The 23,540-nt window shown below is 35.8% G+C and overlaps 1 protein-coding gene across 8 annotated transcripts in view; it reads left to right on the plus strand.

The window, feature by feature from the left end:
• Positions 1-23,540, plus strand: part of DMD (dystrophin) — a 1,137,330-nt gene that overhangs the window by 344,758 nt on the left and 769,032 nt on the right. For all 8 annotated transcript variants that reach the window (XM_088068904.1, XM_088068916.1, XM_088068923.1 and 5 more), the window contains exons 3-5: positions 13,714-13,806; positions 14,711-14,788; positions 17,707-17,799. In XM_088068904.1, coding sequence (XP_087925030.1) covers positions 13,714-13,806; positions 14,711-14,788; positions 17,707-17,799 — 264 coding nt within the window. The remainder of the gene's footprint in view (positions 1-13,713; positions 13,807-14,710; positions 14,789-17,706; positions 17,800-23,540) is intronic.

The raw sequence follows: 23,540 nt of genomic DNA on the forward strand, positions 1-23,540 counted from the left end.
CATAATTTTTTAGCCAAGGCAGCACATATGGACCATTCAGTTTTGAAAATTGTGAGCTTTGATTATGAACATTTAAAGGAGGACTTAATTAACATAAGGTAGAGTACTGCAAAAGAACTGGTTCCCATGCATTTAAATGTCTGAGTTTTAAATGATTTACAGTCTACTCAAAATCAAGTTACTTTTCATTGGAACTCTTGTGATACAGTTTTCCTGAAATGTCAGTGAACCAAGAAATGTAGGAAGGAGAACACATATTTGAATGAATAGCAAGCTATCAAAAAAAATAAAATAAAATGCATAGTTAATTACTGATACATTTTCAATTTATTATAGACTCATTTGAGATAATTAAAAGCAAATGAACATGATTTTAAAATAGGAAACAGTTGTGGTTCTGCTGTAGTTCTTTATACAATCTATTTGTGGTCTTTTAATTATTGCACTTATGATAATTTTTATGCATTCTACATTTTTTTTTCTGATTTGTTGTTACAAAAATTTGTATTCTTTTGAGAGGAACTGAAAAGTATGAAGTCTGTTTTAAATATTTATATTCATGTTTCCACAAACCTTATTTAGAACTGCAGCACAGGAAAGTCCAGTAAAGACCCCACCTTCCTGAAACCAGATCAAGCATCCTTCTGGGAAACCCCCTAGTTTATATACTGGGCATGACAGTCTGAGGTGCTTTGGCACCTCCCTTCACCTGCTGCCCACACTGCTGGGGATGCAACCCAGGACACAATTGGCTTTCTGGGTCACCTGTCCCAGCTGTGCTCCCTCCCAGTTTCTTTTGCTGACCTTCTCACTTGTAGAGCATAGGCAAAAAGAAGAGTCTTTTTTTCAGCATAAACACAACTTGGAAAAAACCAACCAACCAAACAAAAAAATCAGTGTGCTATCCAACACCATTCTCATTCCTAATCCAAAACACAGCACTGTAACAGCTACTGAGGAGAAATGAATTAACTTTACCCAGCTGAAACCAGGACACTGTCGTAGCAGAACTACCGCTAGGATGAGACTTATGTTCAGGTTGTTCCATTGCTGTAGACTCATAGAAGAATTTGGGTTGGAAGGGATCTTCAAAGATCATCTAGCTCCCACCAGGGATATCTCCCAGTAAACCATGTGTCTCAGAGCCCTGTCCAATCTGACCTTGAATGTTTCCAGAGATGGGGCATCCATCACATAACCCGTTCCAGTGTTTTACCACACCATAAATGTAAAAGAAAATCTTCCTTAAATCTAGTCTAAATGTTCCCTCTTCTAGTTTAAAATTATTACCCCTTTTCCTACTGCTATAAATCCTATTAAAATATCTGTCCTCATACAAAAGAGCTTTAAACTGGAAATACCACAATACAGAAATTAATAAAACTTCTGAATTTGCACAAAATTTGTTTCTATTTCAAGAAAAATGGAAATCTCAAGGTGACATTTGTCCCCAGATCATTATGTGAATCTTTCTATGGAGCTTAAATAATTTAGTAGGAGTAAACCAGCAACATTTCCTAGAACTTTCCTGAAAAATTTCCTGACTTTGACAGTAATAGAAAATTTTGAAAGCAGTAATGAATTCCAGAAAACCAGTTGCTTATTTTGTAAGTATCTTTGAATAAAGGCTCATTTAGTCCTCATTGATTTAATAGTGTGTGACACTAAACAAAACTGGCATTACTCATAAATTTTTTGCATATTTTTAGTTTAAATTCAAGGGCTGATTAATGTCAGGCACTTGCCTGAGCAAGCCTACTGTCTACAGTAAATAACACTTTTTAATTAGTCCTGATGTGTGTTGGAGACTGAATATCTGATTAACATTCATAGCAGCAGTTAAGTGAACTTCTTGAATTGTGTGAACCCATGCATTGTGTAACCCACAGTAACCTCTCAGTGTTACATACATCATGTCCACACACCATCCATATATTGTGCTGGTATTTGCATAGCTACTTCCCGTAGGCCCAGTAACTCTGAGATGCCTGTGCTGAGTCAGACACAGTGTTCCCTTCTGCATTAGTCCTGGCAGGAATGATGTGTGGGCCCGCAGGCTGTTCAGGACCAGCCACTGAAAACTCGCCTAGGCAAATCAAAGAGGGTGTCCATGCCAGGGGTTCCTCTTTGTGTACCCAGGGCACTCAAGGTGTGAGGATTTGCATGACTCAAAATACTGTCCTTGATGCTGGGGATATTGTTCTACAGGCAGATGGCAGTGACAGGGTGGTGCCATCTGCAGTTGGGGGTGTTTCCCAGAATTCTTCTAAAAAAGATGCAGCTCTAAGTATTTTCAAAGACTTCTTTGTGTCAAAGTTTTCTTTTAAAAATCGTTGAATGAAATTTTGGAAGGAAAAGTAGAATTGTCCCATGTCTGTCCTCTTTTGCTGCCTTGATTTATGCATTCAGGGATATGTTTGGGGATGCTCTTTTCTCAGTTTCAGAAAACAGTTCTAATTTTGGAAGATGGAAGATCTGCAGTGCATATGCGGAACACCACTAGTCAGCATTTCGGTGTATGATACTGTGAGTTCCATGTCACACTCTGAGCCCTGTTGGCTGCAGATTTGAGTCTCTGAGACTGAGCTGTGCATGCCTCAGTTCAGGGAGTCAAAACCATCTTCCCCAAGCTCTGGTGTTCCATGTTCAGATGGGTGCTATCTCCTGGGTGCTGGTTCATTCCACTGTCTTCAGGCTGCTGTTGTGTATTTCTAGAATGGTGATGGTCATCTGTTTCCTTTGTATAGTTTCAGGGTAAGGGCTACTTTTTCCCACTGCACTATTTTTAAAAGAATGACATGCAAACAAGATTAAAATTAAACCCTACATTATCAGTTATATGTGTACATATATATATATATATACACATGTATAGTTAACTGATGGGCACAATATGTGGTATAATCAAAAAAAAAAAGATAAACAGCATTTTAAAGTGACTCATAAGTTATTAATACAGAAAATGCAACTAAAATGCAAGCTAAAATCTCTTTATTTCTTCCTTATTCACTCTGCTGCAGACAACTTTTGATGATTGCTTTTAAAGAGCAATTCATCTTATGTTGTTATTTTTATTAATTATGAAAAGGGATCCAGATTCACAAATGCAAGTTGTTACATAAATTCCCTTGAGATTCTGTGTCATTTATTGCCAGATATTACAGAAGAGACATATACCAATCATTTTTGGTAGGCTACTATAATTAGTTGTGGTAATTTAAGGTGCATGTGCATGTTACCTGCTGGTAGCTTAAACACAGCAACCTACTATGTTAAACATAATATGTTGAACCTGTTTACAGGCAATAATGTGCAGGACTCATAGAAATGTCAGCTCAAAATCTAGTCAAGATGTCTTCTAATATTGTGGCCAGTTATCATGTAGTTTATTTTCCACATTTCCAAACAATTATTTGTGGTTTGATGAGCTGTGGAGAAAGAAAAATGGAAAATTTATATGCTTTTCAATGTAAGAAAATTATGTAATATAAATGGTATCTGCATACATAATTTACATTAGGAGCACTCCAAGAGAAAAATGGGAAAAAATTATTTGGAGAAGAATAAAATATCTTTTTTCCTTTTTTTTCCCCTTCTTTCCAGCATCCTGAGTGTACCAGATCACAGTATTGGTACCTGTGTGGGGGAATAAAACCTGAGATTTTAAAGACTGCTAGAGTAATGGGCATGTGTCATCAGATATCGTAAAACACAACTATAACATGCTTTTGGCCATTCATGAAATCTGAAAATGGACCTCATTACGTCTGTGAGGTGTGAAATAGGATGGTTGTGAAGTGAGGAGCAGACTGGTCTGTCCAGCAGTAAGAGAATGGCTGGCACAGAGATCAGGGTTACTGCAGCCCTGAGCAATGGTAGTGCCACATTCCCAGCTCCTCCTGGGTGCCCTGCTGTCAGGCTAGCCCACTGCCACACATGGAAATTTGAATTACAAGTTTCCTACTTCTGTTCTTTTCCTGCTGTTTCGCTGTCTTAAAATGTTCTACTGTTCCCATGCAAATACCTTCCTCTTGCTGCTTTTACTTTCTAGGATTTACTTCTGAACATCTTGAACTTTTATATATAGAAGACTGCTCTATGGCAGACTACTGATTTTTTGTAGTAGTTAAAAAAAATGTTGGATTCATTTGGGTTTCTTGTTGGTTTTTAATAGAAACCAATTTTTCATATTTAGATAATGAATAATATCTCTTGATATATATTTTAAAAAAAACTAAGCCAAAGAATGAACTGTATTGGAAAACTGTATCCTTTTAGCTATGTAGTTTTATAGGCAGATTTTCAGTCTCTAAAGTTATTCTTGACTTCTCCAGCTGGGGAAAAAAGTGGAATAATCTATTTTAAACTGCCTGAGCTCAAGCAGAGGGTGTAATACTTGCTCTTTTAAGCATGTCATTTGAATTAATATCCCATTTACTGCAAACAAGCTCGTTGGGAATAAGAACAGTGGTTGTAGGGGAAGTGCCAGAACAGCTTTTGGTTGTAGTGCATGCAGTGAGTCCTCCTGCTCAGCTGGGCTTTGACACAGAACAGAAGTTAATAGGGTAACCTTCACTCTGAATAAAGAAATACTAGCATTTCTTTTTCACCAAGTGAAAATGATCACCAGCCACTCAGATTTTACCACTGCTACAGATTTAAATGGCAATATTTAAAAGAATTATTTACTTAATTTAACTATTCCATGTTACAAGGTAACAGGGAGTAACTACGTGTGTGTGACAGAAAATGCAGTAAGTTTGATTAAATGTTTGTGACTCTTTAGGACGGAGGGTGAGTCATCCACTTACAGCCAATGCTAAAGGTTCAGTTGAGACAATGTAAATATGTTTGGAAGAAGAAAAAAATATTTGAAATCAATGCTATCTCAGATATATTAAGAGTTTAAATATTATTTGGCTATCAAATTTTGTTCTTCAGGATGACTGCTCACTGAAAAAAGACTAAATATGTAATTTCATTACTTATTTGTTTTACATTTGTGATTTTTGTTAAAATAATAGTTAGGTGTTTTCTTACCCAGACAAGTTACTGAAAGAAACAAAAAAAAAGAAAAAGAAAACAGAGAAAGCCCCACCAATAATTAGTGGGAACAGAAGAATGACAGGGAAATGTCAGAACTCTTGCCTTTTGCATTTTTGCAATGGGTGGCATCAAATAAAACAAGCTGGAGGATGTGCTACAATGACTTCTGAGTTTACCCAGTTGCCCAGATTAAGGTACTTTCTCTGTTTTGGTAGGCAGTGCCACCACTTTCCAAACACTCAAATGGAGCTACCACGTATTTGAGCCATTTTGTAGAGTCAAACTGAGTTTCATTCTAAAGCTTTTGTGCAAATGACCCATCACATTTGCTTGTTTCATATCCTAGTCAGAGGAGAACAGATCAAGATTGTCTCTTGTTTATGCAGGATTTGTAATAGCAATGCTTTACAAATAGGGAATTTGTTATTTTTGTTTTCTTATTCATGAAAATTGCTGTTGCTTTGTCTTGTTTGATTACAGTTGCACCTATATAGAAGCTCGACTATTACATGTATAGACAGTAGAAGAGGTTTGTTTGATCTATTTATTCTCAAAGATGAGATTATGTACCTGAAGGGATCCCAAAATAAATTTTTAAAATTCCCCTTATCCTTTATACACCTTCTATATTCTGTCTAGAGAAGATTTAAGCTCTGAGCTGATGAAAAAAGTACTGCTAAAGCCTCTCTGTCAATAAAATAATCCTTACTCATAAAGGGCATCTTCATATGTGAGGAAACACATATGTGCACATACATGCTATGTATCCTGGATCTCTTTGCATAAAAATTTAGCTGTTCTGTAAGATTCAGAACACCAGTAAGACAAAAGGCAAAAATTTCAGAATCTTTCTCTCCTCTCTGAGGTTTTGTACTAAAGCTTGCTATTTTCATCAAGATTGAATATGCTCCCTCTTATTCTGTTTTCTAATAACAGAAAATAATTATGTGTAGGGGAAAAAAAATACTTGAATAACAAATATTCATAAAAAAGTCTGCTGTGAAGCTGTTCCTCTCTTAAATGAGATTTTAGCCAAAATTGTTGCATTTGGCCTGTGCTAGATGCAGTCTGTGTTTCTCCACCTGTAAGTGGGCTGTCTCTTCCTTTTGAAAACCCTGAATTTTAATCTTTTCAGCTCCTAGTGTTTAAAAATGCCCACTACCCACTAGAGCCTCAAAAAGATGTAAACACTGTAAATTAAACTAATACAAGTATTCTCAAACATGTAAATATAATTAACATTCCATATTCTACTCAAAATCACATCTGAGATAAGACTATATATAAAATTAGCTTTTAGTTTATGGTAGTCTTCTTCTTTATAGCTCTCTTTGCAAAATGGGGAACATAATTATATTTATACTTGAAAAGAAAAACAGCTTCATTGCTGTCAGTTATTAGACTGTGTGAAGCTGGCTGTCCTGTCAGAAGAAGAGCTCCTGTCCTTGACTCTGAATTAATAACTCACTCTTCGAACCTTATAGGAACTTGCTGAGTATATGTTCATTCCCACTTCCAGCAGGTTTCTTTTGATTCCATTGCCAGTCATCCAGTCCTTAATGGCCTTGAACATCATATGCTGAAAAGTAAGAAAAGCTTCAACAACATTTTCTGGCTAGATTAAACTGGTGAAAGAGACAGCTGCCAGATTTGTTTTGTGTATCCCTGTAAGCTTTGTATTGTTTAAAAGAAATGCAGTGGATGCCAACCTTGAACACCCACTGCTTGCCAAACAGAGATTTTGTTTCCTTTGAAGTATTTAAAATTACACATTTATTACTTTTAATTTTTAGGTAGGTCTCTGGGACCTAAGGAAACAGGGTAGATATACTAACATAATTGTGTGTGTCAGTGCATCTCTGTTTCTGCTCTGGGCATGTATGGCATTTAAAATGAGATTTTCTGATTTATTTTAGAACAGAAATAACACTATTCCTCACAAACTTGGGCATGTGTAAATGTCCTTGTCTGTAATGACACTAGAAAAATAGAATGACTGTGATGATGGGAAAATACACTTTTTCAAGAATTGAAGTCCCAAGAGGGTCTGGTATCATTCCCTAATTTCAGGGTCTGTATGTGAAACCAGTTTCTACTCTGGGAGTGTGTGTGCTGTCCATGAACATGGGCTGCCTTCAGACAATTGGTAGGATGTGCCCCCAGATCCCTCTTTAAGGGTAGTGTTGGGTGTTCTGGGCCTGCTGCAGGCATTGTGATTGTTCCTCTGTTGAAAGGCACAGGAACATTTGGTTCTCTGGGAGACTAATGTGGCTTCTTTAGAGGAGGGTGGTACAGCTTCCTCTCAGTTGGTCAGTGGTAGTAATTTCTAAAACACTGCTGTCCATCAGTTACTCCTCTATCTAATTCCTTGAAAAATTAGGTTAGAGCGAAAAAAACCAAACAAACTATAAAGCCTGGGAAACAGATTGGATCCCTGACAGTAAGGAAGCAAAGTGCTTGTGCAGTATTTGACCTCCAGCTGACCAACACAGAGTTTCAGCAGTTCTATGTTAGGTGTTCTAACAGGGACAAGAATGCTGAAGGGAGAAAGGATAGCATGGCTGGCAAGGTATTGTTTCATGCTTCCCATATGAGTCCATGAACCTAAGGCCTAATTAAACAATGCCTGGTGCATCTTTCTTCCCTATGGAGTGGGACAATATCCTTTTCTACCGTAATAGTAATCCAGCATCAATGAAAGAAAATGTCAGTCACTGATGAACTTCCCAGCAGAATTGAACAAACCAGAAGCAAGGATGCTGGGGAGAGAATTGAACTTTTAATATATTTAGCAGAGCAAGAACAAGTATTTATAGTCCTTCTTTTATTAAAACTGACTTAAAAGATCTGTTGAGAGTAGTTCAATATAATTTCTTTATTGTTTCACAGAATGAGACATAAAATATTTTGACTGTAAGAAAAAGCTGATTCTTTAAAGTCTTACTAAGGGTAACATCTGTGAGCCAACTAAGTTTTTATTTCTTTCATATTGACATATATTCAGCAAAATTTAGAGATCTACAAACTAAACTTGAGACAATTACTTGAAAGAGTTATATAAAGACAATGGCTTATGTCCTTCTGCCTTTCTGGATTGTACCATATCTTTTAAGTTTTTTAATTATCAATCAGCACTGCAAACTGCAGGGCACCTGTGCCTCTCTGTTCCATAGCCCTGCATGCTGGGGGCACAGATGGAATGCATTGCAGCTCCCTTCCAGGCTCTGCAGCCCAGCTTTCCTGTCTCTTGTGGAGTCACAGGTCTTGTCCCAAGATCAAATCTCAGTTGTTTACCTGTCCTAGAAGTCAGAAAGACTTTTGTGTCTGTTAGTTTTATTGTAAGCTAATCTTTCCTATGTACACCTAATATAACCTTAAACATTTTGTATAGTGCCGTGATGAACCTTCAATTCCCTGTCTTTAGAGTGCCTTTTCTCTTTTAATTTAGTCTCTGTCTCTCTCCATCTGCTGATGGTTTGAGTTGCTAGATTTCCCATATGAACTGATAATAACAAGCCAATAATGCTGTAAAATGCATAAGAAATAGCATCCAACTTGTATTACTGTAATAATCTTCTTACAGTCTAGTCTGCCTCAAATGAAAAGTGTAATCTAAGTGTATATTTGTTTGCAAAAGAAAATGAAAAGTCAGAGATGTCTTCTTCAGCCAAGTTTTTACACTTTGTAATGAAAATGTATCTATTACATGACATTTTTAGGAAACAGTAAAAATATAAGCTTATTAAAGAACTTCAGATAATAGTTGTGTTTCAGTCTTCTGATATCATGTATTTTGCTGAAGCTGTTATTATGGACTCGTTGAAATTTTGCGTGTTTATGAATCTTAGGAAATAGAAGTACATTTCTACCCTTCATGTTTGTGGGAGAAAATTTATGACTTGTTGTGGTTAAGCCTAGATGGTAAGTAATCATATGCAGCTGCTTTCTCACTCCACACTCTCTCCTCTTCCCAGTGGAATGGGGAAGAGAATCAAAAGCAGAACTTGCAAACCAAAAACCAAACAGATAAACCCCAAGAAAAACAAGTGATGCACAATACCTACAATAACCACTAACAGATGCCAAACCCCATTCTCCTGGGCTGTGAGTGGCTGCAAACTGGGTTTAAAACAGAACAGATCTTTCTGGTGCCCAGTGTGGGGCTGATGTGCCAGGCCCTTGAATCCATACAATGCAGTAATCCTGATTAGCCCTCTCCTCCACCTGACTGGGGGCAGGACCCTCTAATCTTGAGCAAAAGATACCCTGCTTCTTGCTCATATAAGTGGAATAGGACTTCTTCCCATCGAGTCCATAATATAATCAGCTCTTCCATTCTGCCTGGGAAACTGTCCACTGGAAATTGGAGCAACAACTTTCCTTAAAGATCCCCCACTTGTGATTGCTTTTCCCTGCCATTCCCATAGCCGTGCCTCTAGGGTTGAGGTATGCTTTCAATTCTACTTTCTCATGTCCTCTCCGTGGTCCCACTTAAACCTCAACATTTGTTCTTAATCACCATCTCTTCCTTTCTTTTCCCCTCTTTTCCCAACTTTCCCCTTCCTATTTCTTTCCCTTTGCTCCACTTCCCTTTAATACAGAATTTGCCTCTTCTAATTTATTCTAAAATATAACAGCTAACAATTTTATGCTAATTTTTTTTTTTTGAGCTTTAACTCATTAGAGAGCCAATGTTCATGAACAGATGTCTTTGTGCCTTCTCTGGGCAAGTTATTTTTTAATTATTTCATGATGTTCTCTGTATTTCTTTAATAATTACTGACTTGCATGTAGCTCTGAATAGAGAGCTTTCCACAGAACACCAGCTTTTCATGTAATACTTCCCACAATATTAGCCTCCTCCATAATGTATCTGATGAATAAGATGATTAAATAATTTAGTTGTTTGATAAAATTTATTTGTAAAATCTACATACAGACAATGAGTTCTATTATAGAGTCTTTGGAAAGAACACAGGAATGACAATGAAAGTAGACAGCAGTGAGATAGAAGAAGCTTGATGTTTTGAGATAACTAAATGTATTCAAACCAAAAAATTTGCAATTTCAGTTATCTATTAACAGTTGATTTCAGTCTATTTCTTGATTTTCCTTTTTTTCTCTTTTTTTCTTTTTCACCAGCTTTTGTGGTTCTTATGTAATGTTCTTTGGCATAAAATTGTTTCAGTTGCTCTCTGAGTTTGGAAAGCATTGGACATATCATTTTAGTCTTCTTCATACTGAAAGAATTCTAGAATATGCACATGCAGTTGAGTTACTACATGGAATACTCTAAGTGTGCTTCACTCCCTTACAACACCTGGAGGAAGACTTTACTGCAAATTCCACATTTTCTTCACGTGTTACTTTGGCAGTAGCACGTAGTTCTAACACCATGGCTTATGTAGTTGACCATGGTGTAGTGTAGTGTAGTGTAATTTGTGAATTCATTTCCCTAGTTATTATTTAAGTTGGAGGGTTCATTTAATCCATGATAAAACCGTATGTATAATGTTTTTTGTTAATTTTCTCTTAAAATAGATGCCTTGGATTTCGCTCAGGTCTCCCTTGTGTTGTATAATCAATTGCAGCCAACAGCTCTATCAGTTAACCAAAAAAGTTTGTGTTTTAATATTTATTTTGCTCAAAGAACGTAAATTAAAACTATATATACGATTGCCATATACTTAAATTCCTAGTCTTTCTCTTCATTCAGATTTTAATTAAGTCTTATCTTAGATTTTAAGTTTGTTCTACTTCTAGAAGGGAATTTCTGCTTCTGGTGAAAAGTCACCTTGTGCTACACATCAAGTATCTTTAGGCCTTCCTGTGTCCTGTACTCTCTCTGATTTCCTCCATCTCTCCCATCACTGTGGATTTGAAGAAAGGCAATTGAGTGAGAACCAACAATTCAGACTGAAGCTATTCTGGGCATTTTTAAATTTAGGTTTTGGATAAGTTTGTAATATAGGGTGACCAATAAATCAACATGCATAACAAATGGTAGGGGAGAGTCTTCTGAACATTTTCATTTCCTTTAGGTAAAGGGCAGTGGTTTTAGGTCACAACCTAAAGAACTTCTCTGAAAACCTTACTTTCAGCAAGAATGTATAACAAATGAATAGGCATTTGTTTGGCAAGCCATTGACTAGCCATGCTTGATTTTTCACTGTTTTCCAAAGTTCGAGTTAATGCTTTCCAATGACACAATAAATTTACCTAATGCAACTTTGAGCCCTTTGTATCTCAGGACTTACTGCAATGCCGATCCAGTGAAGGCATTCAGTCTATTTGAGGAAGAAGACATAATTACCCCATTGCCAGAAAAACAGCAGCCTTCCTCAGGTTTAGAATGATATGTGTGGCAGTAATGTAGGGTCCCTTAGTGTATTTTTAGTTGTGATTAATGGAAGGTATAATTCCAAGATTTAAAAAAATCAATGGAACTTTTGGTTTAAGGTTTACTTGTAATACATTTGTAATTAATATGTCTTGCTAGGGATACTACTGTGCAGTGTCTTTATTTTCTTTCTAAAAGCTTTACCAAAAAAACCCCAAAACAACATACTATTTGTTAAGCAGAATTTTTGACTGCCTAGATTGATTTCTACATAAATGTTATGAATAGTTTAAATGCTGCAAAAAGGAGGAAAGATGGAGACACAGGCAGTTATGAAGGCTAGTTCTATTTTTTCTCTATGATACAAATCAATATAATTACATTCTATAGTCAAATTGTCATTGTGCTCCTATTCCCAGAGAGATCCAGTAGCATTATGGGCAAAACTCTTTCACAGTGTTACACAAGGACCTATTGATTAATTTTCTAAAGAATGTGAAAGACCTCCCTTAAAGTGCATAGATCTTCTGCTACCCCTCTGCAAGATAAGGGAAGAAAGTAAGGTCTCTGATTTAGTTGCATTTAAGCATGTCCTATAGCTTCAGGATTCTGTACATGACTTGACTCACATAATGGCACATGATTTATCATCCCATAATGTGAAATATTTTTATAAGACCATTTCTCATAGTAAATGTGAGGCAGGAAATAGAGTTGCTGGCTATTATTACTTAAACAGATAATTCAAGTAGTGTAAGTAAATCATATGTGCATCTGTTCAGTACTGGTTTTCAGATATTTAATAAAGTGGCAGCATATGTGTTAAATAGAAATTAGCTTAGTTGGAATGGGTTGTGCATGGTGTGAAAAGTGTCTAGAAAACAAGCATTCCCACTGCTGTGGAAAATTTGTGATGTTGTGGATTTGTTTGTTCCATGAAACAAGGCCTTACCAAAAAATGAAGGGACTGAAAGGAGCATTTGATTCAGAAGAGCAGGCAGAAAGGTCATGACAGAACAGCTAATAGCAATGAAGTCAATGCTGTACCCATAGATATGTATTGATGAGAAAAAATTAATTTAGCACTGGATACTGTCCTTAATTCTGTTCTCTGTTTAAGTGTAACCTTCCAAAGGTATTGGTACTTCCTAACAAAATATGTTTTTCATAGAATTCCCAGCTAGCTCTAATGAGGGCTGCAGTGAGTACCAGAATGACAATGCTGGCAGGAAAATATTTTTTCTCTATAATGTGGATTCCAAATTTTACATTGATCTGTAGTAAAAATGGAAGATATGCAATGTAGGTCAGCACAGCGTCAATTCTAGAAAATTAAAATACAGATACTTCCTCTCAGATCAATCAAAGCATCCATCAAACTTCACAAATTGGAAAAAATGTGGACATGTGAAACTATTTTTCATGGCACAAAATAATCACTACTTTTTATTTTGGTTCTCAACAGCTCATTCATACATACAAAAATATCTAAAAATTCATAGGTGCACATAAAACTTGCTCAGCAACTAGACTGTAAAAAATATGTCTATATTTTTAATATTTCATGCTTTAGTCAAAACATCAGATCAGAAACTTGGTTTGAATTTTAGAAAGAGTGGGTTATTTTAACATTGTCATATGGGGAAAAATCACAAGTATTTCCTTTCATCTTTCACTGATGCTAAGTACAAAATGTGAGCTGTCTGTCAGCCACTTAGAGAAGTGAGGCTGCAATCCAGTACAGTTTCGTGCCCTATTAACATAGATCTATTTCTAAGATCCTGACTAGAATAAGTCTGGCTCATCTCCCTCTGTGTACTTCCAATTTTTTTTCTGACACATGGAGCACCCACTAGGCACTTAAATTTTATGTCACTTTCTGTGTGTTTGGACATTTTTTTTCTTGTTTCTTTCCTTTTTTTTTTTTTTTTTCTCTTCAAATTATTTTTCCTTTTTTTTGTTGTAATTTTTTTTTTTCCTTCCTGATTTGCACATTAATTGCCAACTCTTTGTTTTCCAGATATATCAATATTTAGTTCTGGCTTATTTGTTTGAAATAATGGCATGTACTTGAAATAAAATAAGCATCATTGTCTCTTAAACAATGGAACCGTGTTTAAGACAGATATATGTGAAAGAATCCTGTGAGCTTAAATGTATTTTCCTCCTTTACTTGGTGTTCTACAATATATATATATATGTTCTACAATACATATCCTTTACTACAATACATATATATTCTGATACTGGCTTTTTACAGCTTTCTGGTCTTTTTTTAACTATTATTTTTGTCATTTGAACTAACCAGAGCAATTGTTTCATTTCAGTTTGGAAGACGTTACATTGAAGACCTTTTTAATGATTTTCGAGATGGACGAAGACTTCTGGAGCTCCTGGAATGTCTTACCGGCCAAAAACTTGTATGTGCTTCATAACACATTTACTGCATATTGAAGTCTTAATGTTGTTATAATTGTATTAGGTAATATTAACTAATTTCTGCCATTGATGAGGATCTGCGGAAACTATTTTCAGGGGTCTGAATAGGTTTTGGTTTCATTTGAAATTGTGGAAACATTGTGACTGTGAGCTGTATTAGTAATACTTTGTGAGGCATGTACTTGAAAATATTCTACTGTATTGTGTGCTCTTACGAAGTATGGCCCAGAGAAACAAGACTGAGGCAGGGTTCATTTAGGTATCTGGATTTTAGCTGGAATAAAATTCAATGTGTAGAATTCAAATGGTTTTCTAATGTCATACATATGGTCTACCTTGTTTGATTGTACTTGTCTGAAAAGAGAGAACTGCTTGCTCCTATTAACCTCGAAATTCTAAAGTGACACAGTCAGACATGTTTTTTTAATGTCTTCTCTTGTGTTCCTGGTTGGACTTTGTAAGTACAGCATCTTCTTGTAAGAATGCTGTGAGATTGAGAATCAAAATCCAGAGATAATATACTTGTACCGAAATTTTGAACAAGCTGATGCTTATTTGTTTAGCATCAACATGCCATAGCAATGTTCTTAAATTGTGCCATGCAGAAGACGACTAATTATGGTAAAAAGAATCTGGACTTAAGTAATTTTATATGCATTTCAATCATTCCATCACTGAAAATTACCTTCTAACTACAGATCAAATTTGTTTCACAATTGACTTTATTTCATGTTGGGAAGCTGCATAAGCCCAGTGTATGTTAATATTCTATTCTCATAAAGTTATGAAATAGAAAACTATAGGTGTGGTATAAGATTTGAGTTACATACAGTGTACTCTACATTCTGATTTTGAACAGTCAAGTTTGGTTTTCTTTCTTTGTAGGCAAAAGAAAAGGGCTCCACAAGAGTTCATGCTCTGAACAATGTCAACAAAGCAATCCACGTTTTGCAGAGAAATAATGTAAGTATTCAGCCAGACAGGATCAGAACAGCCTGTACACAGCAACAAAATACTTCTTAGGTGTTGAATCAAACACCTTGATCTATAGTATAAAAGTACTGGAGTCAAAGCAGCTTTGTGAAAACCATGTGAATTGGATATTTGTCATTCAGCATCAGGGTCGAATGTGTTTTAAGTTTAAAATCCTCTTCTAGCAAATTTTGGCTAATATATCTATAATGGGTGCTGTTTGAAGACAGATCAACCTGCATGATTTTAATTCTAGTCAATGGTGTTTAAAATAAGTTTTCAAAAGTTAAATACAAGAAGTTATCCATAGCTGGTTACAAGATGCTGCCTATCAAAATATTTACTCACAATCTTTGACAGTTTTGAAGTCTGAAAACCCAAGGCTCATCCTACAATAATTTTTTTTTGTTAGATTTCAAAGGCATCTGTCTTCCATGATTCAAAACACTAATCATATCAATATCACTTTCAATTCTACTTTGTAAAGATTGATTTTTCAAGCCAGTATCCTGTGAATCATTCTTGAGTAAATATTCTCACATTATCTTTCTTATGCAGGCATTATAATGGACGCATAATTTTAGCAAATGTTTTCTCTGGCCAACTAATTTTATCAAAACACTCCTCAAGAATAAATTAAAAAAAAACAAAAACAACAAACTGTAACACTTGCTTAGACTTCACAGTAAGAGGTGACAAAAAAAAGATAATGCATTCTGTGCTGTATATTATATTGGATTTCTTGATAGCTGCAGGAGGTCACTAATGCTTGGTTTCAAGTGCTGAATAAAGTTATTGATTTTATAAATCTAAAGTAATCCACCTGAAGATTTGTACATAAATAAAAGTGACCTTATAAGATTGACATAAAGACTTCCAGCTTGATTTTTCTTTTTATTTAATGGAATTTGTTGTAAATAAATAGAAGAAAAAGCTTCTAAATTGTTCAAAATCTGCAACATTTGACATTATTGAGAAAAAAATCATCAATACATTATTTCACACTATACAAGAAGGTTTTATTTGCATAACTGGGTACAAATAATCATAGAAAATGCTTTTTGAAGTATTCAGTGCCTATCAACTGAATCCACCGGTGTGCTTTTCACTCAATTTCCAGAATACAATAATAGTCCCTTTGAAATCTGTGAAGAAAACAGAGAGTACTTCAATTTTAGAAGACAGAAGAAAAAACGTTGTTTTAGGAAGTGAAGTGGTCATCCAATGGCCATCATATTCATGTAATAAAACCTTGTAAACTATATAAAATTTGGTATAGTATGTATTAAGGTATACTGTACCTTGTCAATATGAAGTCTAAAGACCTGTCTCTGAAATTGTTTCCTTAAGTTTCAATAATTTGATGAATTATTTCCCTGGGACTTCAGGCATGCAATGGTTCTAAACTGAATTAAAGCCTGTGAGTAGTCTAGATTTTTCTGCTGATATGTTACATCTTTGCTCTGAGGTTCTGTAGTCATCTGGGTGGTAACACTGAAAAATGTTGCTTCTCCCAGTCATTCCATTCCACAGTTCTTTTTTTGTTCCCATAGAAAAGGGAAAGTGTTGAGGGGGGAGCATGGAGGATGTGAGGGTTGGGAGGTTACCCCAATGTAGGCTTAGACCTCCCTGTGAAAAAACTCGACAACGTTCCTCTGCTTCAGTCAAACAGATGTGGGCTCTGTGTGTTCAGGCTTCCACTTCCAAAAATGGATTTCATCTGTAGAATATGCAGGGAATGCCCTAATAAACACTGTAGGGTGTCACTTGCTGCAAGGTACTCCGTTTTAAATTTAGCTTGTAAAGTCTAAATTTCATTTAGGAAATGTTGCAAGACATTGATGGTTAGAATAAATAGCCAATCTCATGTCTTTTAGTACAAAATAAAGAGCTTTTCTTAAAGAAACGAGCTCTTTGAGAGTTGTAGAACTGTTGATAAAATATCTAATTTGTGGTTTGTAGAAATGACCTATACATAGATGCATTAAAAGAAAAAAAGAAAATAGCTTGTTTTGAGGGTGCAAAACTTCAGTCAATTTGTAGATGGAACTTCAAGTAACTTCAGAAGTGCACTAGAGACTGCAGAATGTTGCTGGTGAAGGAATGGGGTACTTTGCCCTAAAAAAAATCAGTTCTGACCATGAGAAATTGCATCTATGAAACAGCAAGGATGCCAATTTTAGCATCATAATTCTATCCAAATGTTCAGGACAGCTTATAGTCTTACAGAATTTGGCTTCCTTATTCAGATAGTATAAAAAGTGAGGGAGGGTGAAGGATCATTTCCCATGTGGAGGAAGGACAATTCCATGGTGGTAAATAATGATGCATTATGAAATTACAAATGCATGATAAAATTATGGAAAACAACATTACTGGATGAACTATTGTGGAAAAGACTTGCTTAGATCATAATCACTGCTTTATCTGTATGTCAGAACATATCCTGTGTATATCTGTACACATTATAGAATTCAATTAAGGAAAATCAGGTTATAATTTAATCTAAATATTTAATGTCTTGGGTTTGTAGGTTCTTACAGTGTCTAGATGTGCGTTTTAACATTAAGAAAATTATATTATGTAAGATAGTACAAAGCAGAGTACAGTAGTTTTTCTGTCTGTGTGATTTGTAATTGTAAAAGCTTAATATAAAAGATATTTAAGTTATTATAACTATTACTTTTCATTTTATGTTTCACATCATCTTATAACTGGAATAGTAGGAGCTCCAGATCACTGATGTTTTCTTCCAGAACATTAATTATGCCATTTATAAAATATGAGTTGTATGTTTATGGAACAACAGAAACCAAATGGGAGATTTACCTTAGCCTATCCTTTCATCTCTTTCCAACCTCTTATGCTTGTTATTACTTTTTTACAATTATTTTTTGTTTCTATAATAGGTTGATTTGGTAAATATTGGGAGCTCAGATATTGTGGATGGAAATCATAAGCTGACCCTTGGTTTGATCTGGAATATAATCCTCCACTGGCAGGTGAGTGGCACTGCTCATTACTTCCTTTGAAATAAATACCTTTATTCCACTGATCTTTTCCCCATTATTATCCAGCAATAACTTACAAAGTAATCATAGACATTGCAATATCCTAAATCAGCAAATATTATGGCAGTCTGCTTACATATTATCAGGGATATTGACAATAAGAGGAAGACAAAATATTTTTTACAGTAATAGCAGAAACTTTTTTGACTGTAATATCACAGATATTGCAAGATGATATATATGAGTTATCCTAACAAAATGGATATACAAAGCCAATGTGGATTTATTTTTAGTATCTTAGAAAGAGTGACTTCTCTATTTTAATGAAATAATCACATCAGTTGCTTTTAAATGCTGACCCTTCCTGCCAAGAATTATTTTTAGAACACTAAAAAGCTGCTAGACTGCCTATTTATTGAAGTAGATGTGGCTCATTTAGCTTCCTTTCTTTTTAGAAAGAAAGGGGGGTTTGCGATATGGATCTCATAAAAAAAAGTGTGGTAGATGAGGACATTTAACTAAAAAGAATTCTGAGATGGCAATAAAATCAAAATTCAAAAAGATCTGGCATCTAGATGCTCTGAATCCATGTGTTTGTGTGAATCTGGGCTGAGTCTGTCCAGTAGTGTTCATTTTGTTCCCCAAGCAATAATCCACAAGGTTTTAATAGAATAACAGGAAAAGGTGGTGCAAAACAAAGCATAGATGACTTCAAAACTGAAACACTTTTACCAAAATCAGACGTGTATCATTCATCCAAGTCGGGAACATTTTTATTCTAATTTTGCTGGATGACAGCAACAGAGAAAATCTGCGGATAGTTAACTCACTTCTTCCTTTGTCTCCTGCATCAATATTCCTAGTTTAATTCCATAAAATTTTTCTAAATTACTTAGTGAGAACAGATGAAATATGATACCTAGCCACTTTTACCAATAATCCTTGAATCACTCAGTTTTAATTTGTATAAAATATGGACTGAGATGACTAATCATGTTCAAATTAATATTTTGTTTCCTTCATATTTTATCCTAAAGCAAAGTGTTAAAGGTGTGCTTTAGTATTAGCTGTGTACTCAATAATTTCTTTCCAGTTGTTTCCACCCTTTCTCTTAAGGGGTACTTGCACAAACACACAGAAGACACAGGTTCTGGTGTAGCCTGATGAGCTTTTTGACAGCAGCCATGTCAAAACCAAGTTTGTCTGCAGTGCAAAAGTGATTAATTTCAAGCTTCATCTTGAGCCATGTGATAACTGTGATGGCAGCTGTGATGGTACCCATGGCTTCAGCCTGAACTGCCTGGGGATGAAAGGTCCAAGGATCATATTTACAAAACAGTGATTAGAAGTGTAAATCTTTGTCAGCGTAATCATAATGATTCAGTCCAAATGATTCAGTCCAAGTTTAGTTTTTACTTGGAATTCTGTGATGCCTTAAAGATCTAGAAATAAAACAACACACTTTTCAGGCAATATTAGTGTAGAAAGTAATTCAAAAGCTGGTCTTTAATGGGAGGCCTCAGCAGCAAGTATGGAAAAATGCCCACCCCACATAGGGTGAATACAGTTTTATAAATTTAACAAATTAGCATACTTGACAAGCATTCCCAAATAGAAGTACAGGTAATGAGGTAATTCCACCCTTAGTTCCACCTTTTTCCAGAACAATCCCCTTCCCCTGTAGATGCTAACTAGCTATGAGAAAGTGTCTCAAGATGCTGTTTTAACCTTGGTTCCCAGATTAGGACTGGGTCCTTTAGGAATGTATTCTGTCTTGCTGTCTAACAGAGTAGGTGAAAAGCTAGCTACAAATCTATGTAGTTACACAGTACCAGGCTACAGAGCTACAAATAGATGAGACTATATAAAAGCAAAAAGGCAGATATCAGTTTGGCTTCACTGTATTTCAGTTTGTTCTAGTCATGAAGTACTGAAAGCGACCTGCACCTTCTAGACGTCTCATTTTATTCAAATTTCTGTAAATAAGATTCTAATTTGGCTAGAATTCAATTTTAGTTGTTTGGTTTTTGTTTTTTTTTTTTTTCTAAAGAGTAGCTAAAACCTGATTGACAATGAGAAGTCATTTGTAAATAATAACCCTGTTACTGTTGCTTAATGGTGAGTAATTTAAAAAAAAATAAAATGGAAGATGTATATTTTGGCTTTTCTCCTTAAAAAATAACAAAACACTCAGGAGGTATTTCTTTGCTGCCTATTTCCTTCAAAGTATTGGAAGAGTTCAAAGTAAATTTGCTTTTTTACAGCTCTGTGGAGAAAGTTTGTTCTTTTCCAGATTTTCTTTCAAACTTTGAAGTTAATTGCATGATCTAGAATACGTTTGTAAGGGCTCTGCCCTGTTTATAAGTAGGTATGATCTTACATACTGATGGAACTTATGGTGAAACACAGCTGTAGATTTCTTAAGAAATTCTTCTTCCTGTTGGTTTGCATATCACAGATTGTCCCTGGCAAGAAGCAGCTGGAAACACAATAAATTGTTCATACAGAGTCAGGGCCACTGAACTTATCTGCCACTTGTCTCAGCTTGGTGAAATTCCAAGACCACTATATTTGTTTGTAGTCTTTAGAAGGCCTAGAGAGAAATAAATAGGAATACACAGGCTGTTTGATTTAGTGCATGCTTGTGTAGTTTGTGTTTGTTGGTGAAATCCTGCTTTTGCAGATCTTGAGAAGAGTCACTTAGAGGAAATTCATCAGTCTACATCTAGAACAAAAAACACCAAGAAAAGATACGAGATTATTGTTTGTGTGAACACTTGTGTTGTTGTAGATGAACAGGCAAAACCTTTTCCAGTTTCACATCTTGCAGCCAGTAGTGCATAAGGACACAGCTGTACTTATACATATGAAAACATGATGGTCTCTTACAAAAATGTTAATTTCTTTGTGTAAAAATAGCTTTAAAAAGAAATGGTAGAAGAAAGGTGCATGACAGGAATAATGCCAGTACCAATCCAAATGGGTATCAGCAGTCCCACTGAGGAGAGGCAGTGGTAGAGGTGGTAAAGGCACTGCAATGGACAGGATTTGATCCACTGTTGGCACTCTCATCTCTGTGCACTGGAAATACCATGGCTTTCTGCATCCCCTGTGGTGATTGTGTTCTTTCTTACCTAGCCTGGTTTTTTTCAGATTATTATTAAAATTTTCCCTGAAATTGAAGCACTGTTCTGAGTTGAGCACCTGCTGCCAAAGCTCTTTATGGTACTGAATGCATTGGGATCTATTTCCTTGAAGCTGCTGCCCTCTTTCTCACAGCTCTGTGATCCCAACCTCACTGCAGCATTAAGATTTAAATAAAAACAGAGGAAAACTATTAATTTCTGAACTTTTATATTTCATAAACTCTCTTAAGAGTGGAAGAACATTCTATATGGCAGTGTGTAAATTGTTAAAAAGAGTGAACTTATTTTCATTAAAAGCATGGAAGAAAACCTCTAGCAAAAATATTTGACCCAAATCTTGACTTTCTCTGGGAAAAATCATAAAATAATAGATCTATACATAAGGAAAATATTTTAGAGGGGAGCATTTCAACAGCCTGTCAGCCTCATTTGGAGACTTACTAAAAGCATCAGGGTTATTGTTCACACAAGGATTTTAATATGAATTACCATTTTCCTTAATTTAGATTTTTGATCATGGAAATAAAATGCTTCTGTCAATCCATCTTGAATCAATGACAAAAAATATCCTTTACTTTGATAGGTGTCTTGAATATCTATGAAAATGTCCTTAAAAGTGTTCTATCAAATGTATTTGGAAAGAGTTTAATGGTTCTAGCTATAAAAATGTAATCTATACAGTCAGAATAGCTGAAATCTAGCAAGTAAAAAAGCTAAGTAATTCTGTCAGGGAGATGTAAATTTCCTATTTTATTAGGAAAAATGAAAAAAAATCTAACTTTAAGAGCAGTTTTATTCTTTAGATATCCCTTTCTTCCCCCTTTTCCAGGGTCTTGAGTACTGAAGCCAAGTGCCAGTCTGACAAAATATTATGTGCCTGAGTGTTGGTTTTAGGTGAAAGAGGTGTAGTGTGAGCCTGAGATTATGCTGTGCTCCTTGTCATCTTACACACACAGCAACACATGCCCAGATTCCAGGACATGGCCCTAGAGTGGGGAGATCAAAGGTCCATTGGTGCTGTCAGCCAGGGCTGGCTGTGCTGATTTTGGCCACTGTCTTCATGTGGTGACAGGAACAGCAGTGCCCTCATTCTGTCCACAGCTTTCCTTTTGGCAGCCTGGCATTTCAAAAGCCATCTCTGTGATGTCTGTATTGTCCTTTCCCCACCTTCTATCAAAATGTAATCTTTCCTTATTGCCATACCATCCTTTCCCCAGGAAGAGCAAGTGTATCTGTTCTCTGGAAGTCAGAGTTTCCTACACCTGAAAGCTTTGTGTCCTGCCAGGATACACTGCATTAGAAAGGAGAGGTAACAAAGAAATGAGTAGCAGAGGTCAACTCATCATCTGACAGCATGAGGCAGAGGCACTCTGAAATAGCTGTAGTATTTGAGCCTGGATGCTGAGGGAATTTGTCTGAAAGCTCTTCAGGCTGACATGAACACATCTCTATGTGCCACTTTTCCAGCAGTACATCTTAACTGAGAAGCCTTCAAAAAGCTTCCTTTTCACCAAAATGCCAGCCAGCACTGTCGTTCTCAGGCACTGATCTTGCTCCAGGACCCGGCCATCCTGCAGACAGTGTGGTGTTGTGCCTGCAGAGCTGTGGCAGGGGCTGCCAAGGTGCCAGCTGGGCTGGGCTGGCAGTGCCCCCCAGGGCACTCAGGTGGACAAGGTGGCTCCAGGTGTAGAAGTGGAGTTATCCAGCAGTTCTCACTGAAGAGGAAGTGGCCTCGGCATTCAGGATGAGATTAGACCCTTTTACTCTGTTATTTCAAATGTCTGACCTTCCCTAGGAGGCAATAAAAAAATCATAAATTTAACAGTCTTCACTGTTGCAAAGAAATGCAGGAAAAGGAAAGCAAAACTTTATCTTGTAAGCATATTTAACTCAGCAGGGTGAGATTGAAACTGTTTTGTATTCATTTACTGAAGAGTAAAAATAAATGCTGTGTTTAGATTCATCACCTGGAGTCTTCTGAATAATTGCCTTTCTCCTGCCCCATTTTTTTACTAATTTTGTCTAATCATCTCTGTTCATAAACATAGCTCCTTTCTCTTTGATATCAGCTCAAACACATAATCAGTTCTGTGTTGTGAACCCTTCTATTTCTAATTATCAACTATCCTTTAATGCAAATGCGTGTTGTATTGTTCAAAAGTTAGTTTGCTTATAATATTCAGAAAGATCTGCATTTTTAAATATAAGCATATGATAAAAAACAAAATTAAAAATGAACAAAGAAATCTCAGCTTGGACAAGTCTTCTTAACTGTAACTTCAGTTTTTCTAGTCTTTCATATTATTTAAGTTTAGTGCAATGGATGCTAATTTCAAAAGGTTTTGGTTTTTTGTTTTTTTTTTCTTTTATAGCATCCAGATTAATGAAAAAAACCAGGATTCTATATTTTTATGGTAGTGAAGGTGCCTGGGAATACAGATGCCAAATCTCAGCTTCTTGCTACATTATGTAAATCTACTTTGGCATCTCTCAAAAATAAAGACACTAAAAATATTGTCAAGAAATTCAAAACACCCACTCTGCTATATGGAGCAAAAATAAAGAGTACATTTCCTAATTTTCTTA

Source organism: Pseudopodoces humilis, chromosome 2 (genome assembly GCF_049639895.1).
Source record: "Pseudopodoces humilis isolate 2021_Gansu_Grassland_sample_001 chromosome 2, ASM4963989v1, whole genome shotgun sequence".
In the NCBI taxonomy this organism is placed as follows: Eukaryota; Metazoa; Chordata; class Aves; order Passeriformes; family Paridae; genus Pseudopodoces; species Pseudopodoces humilis.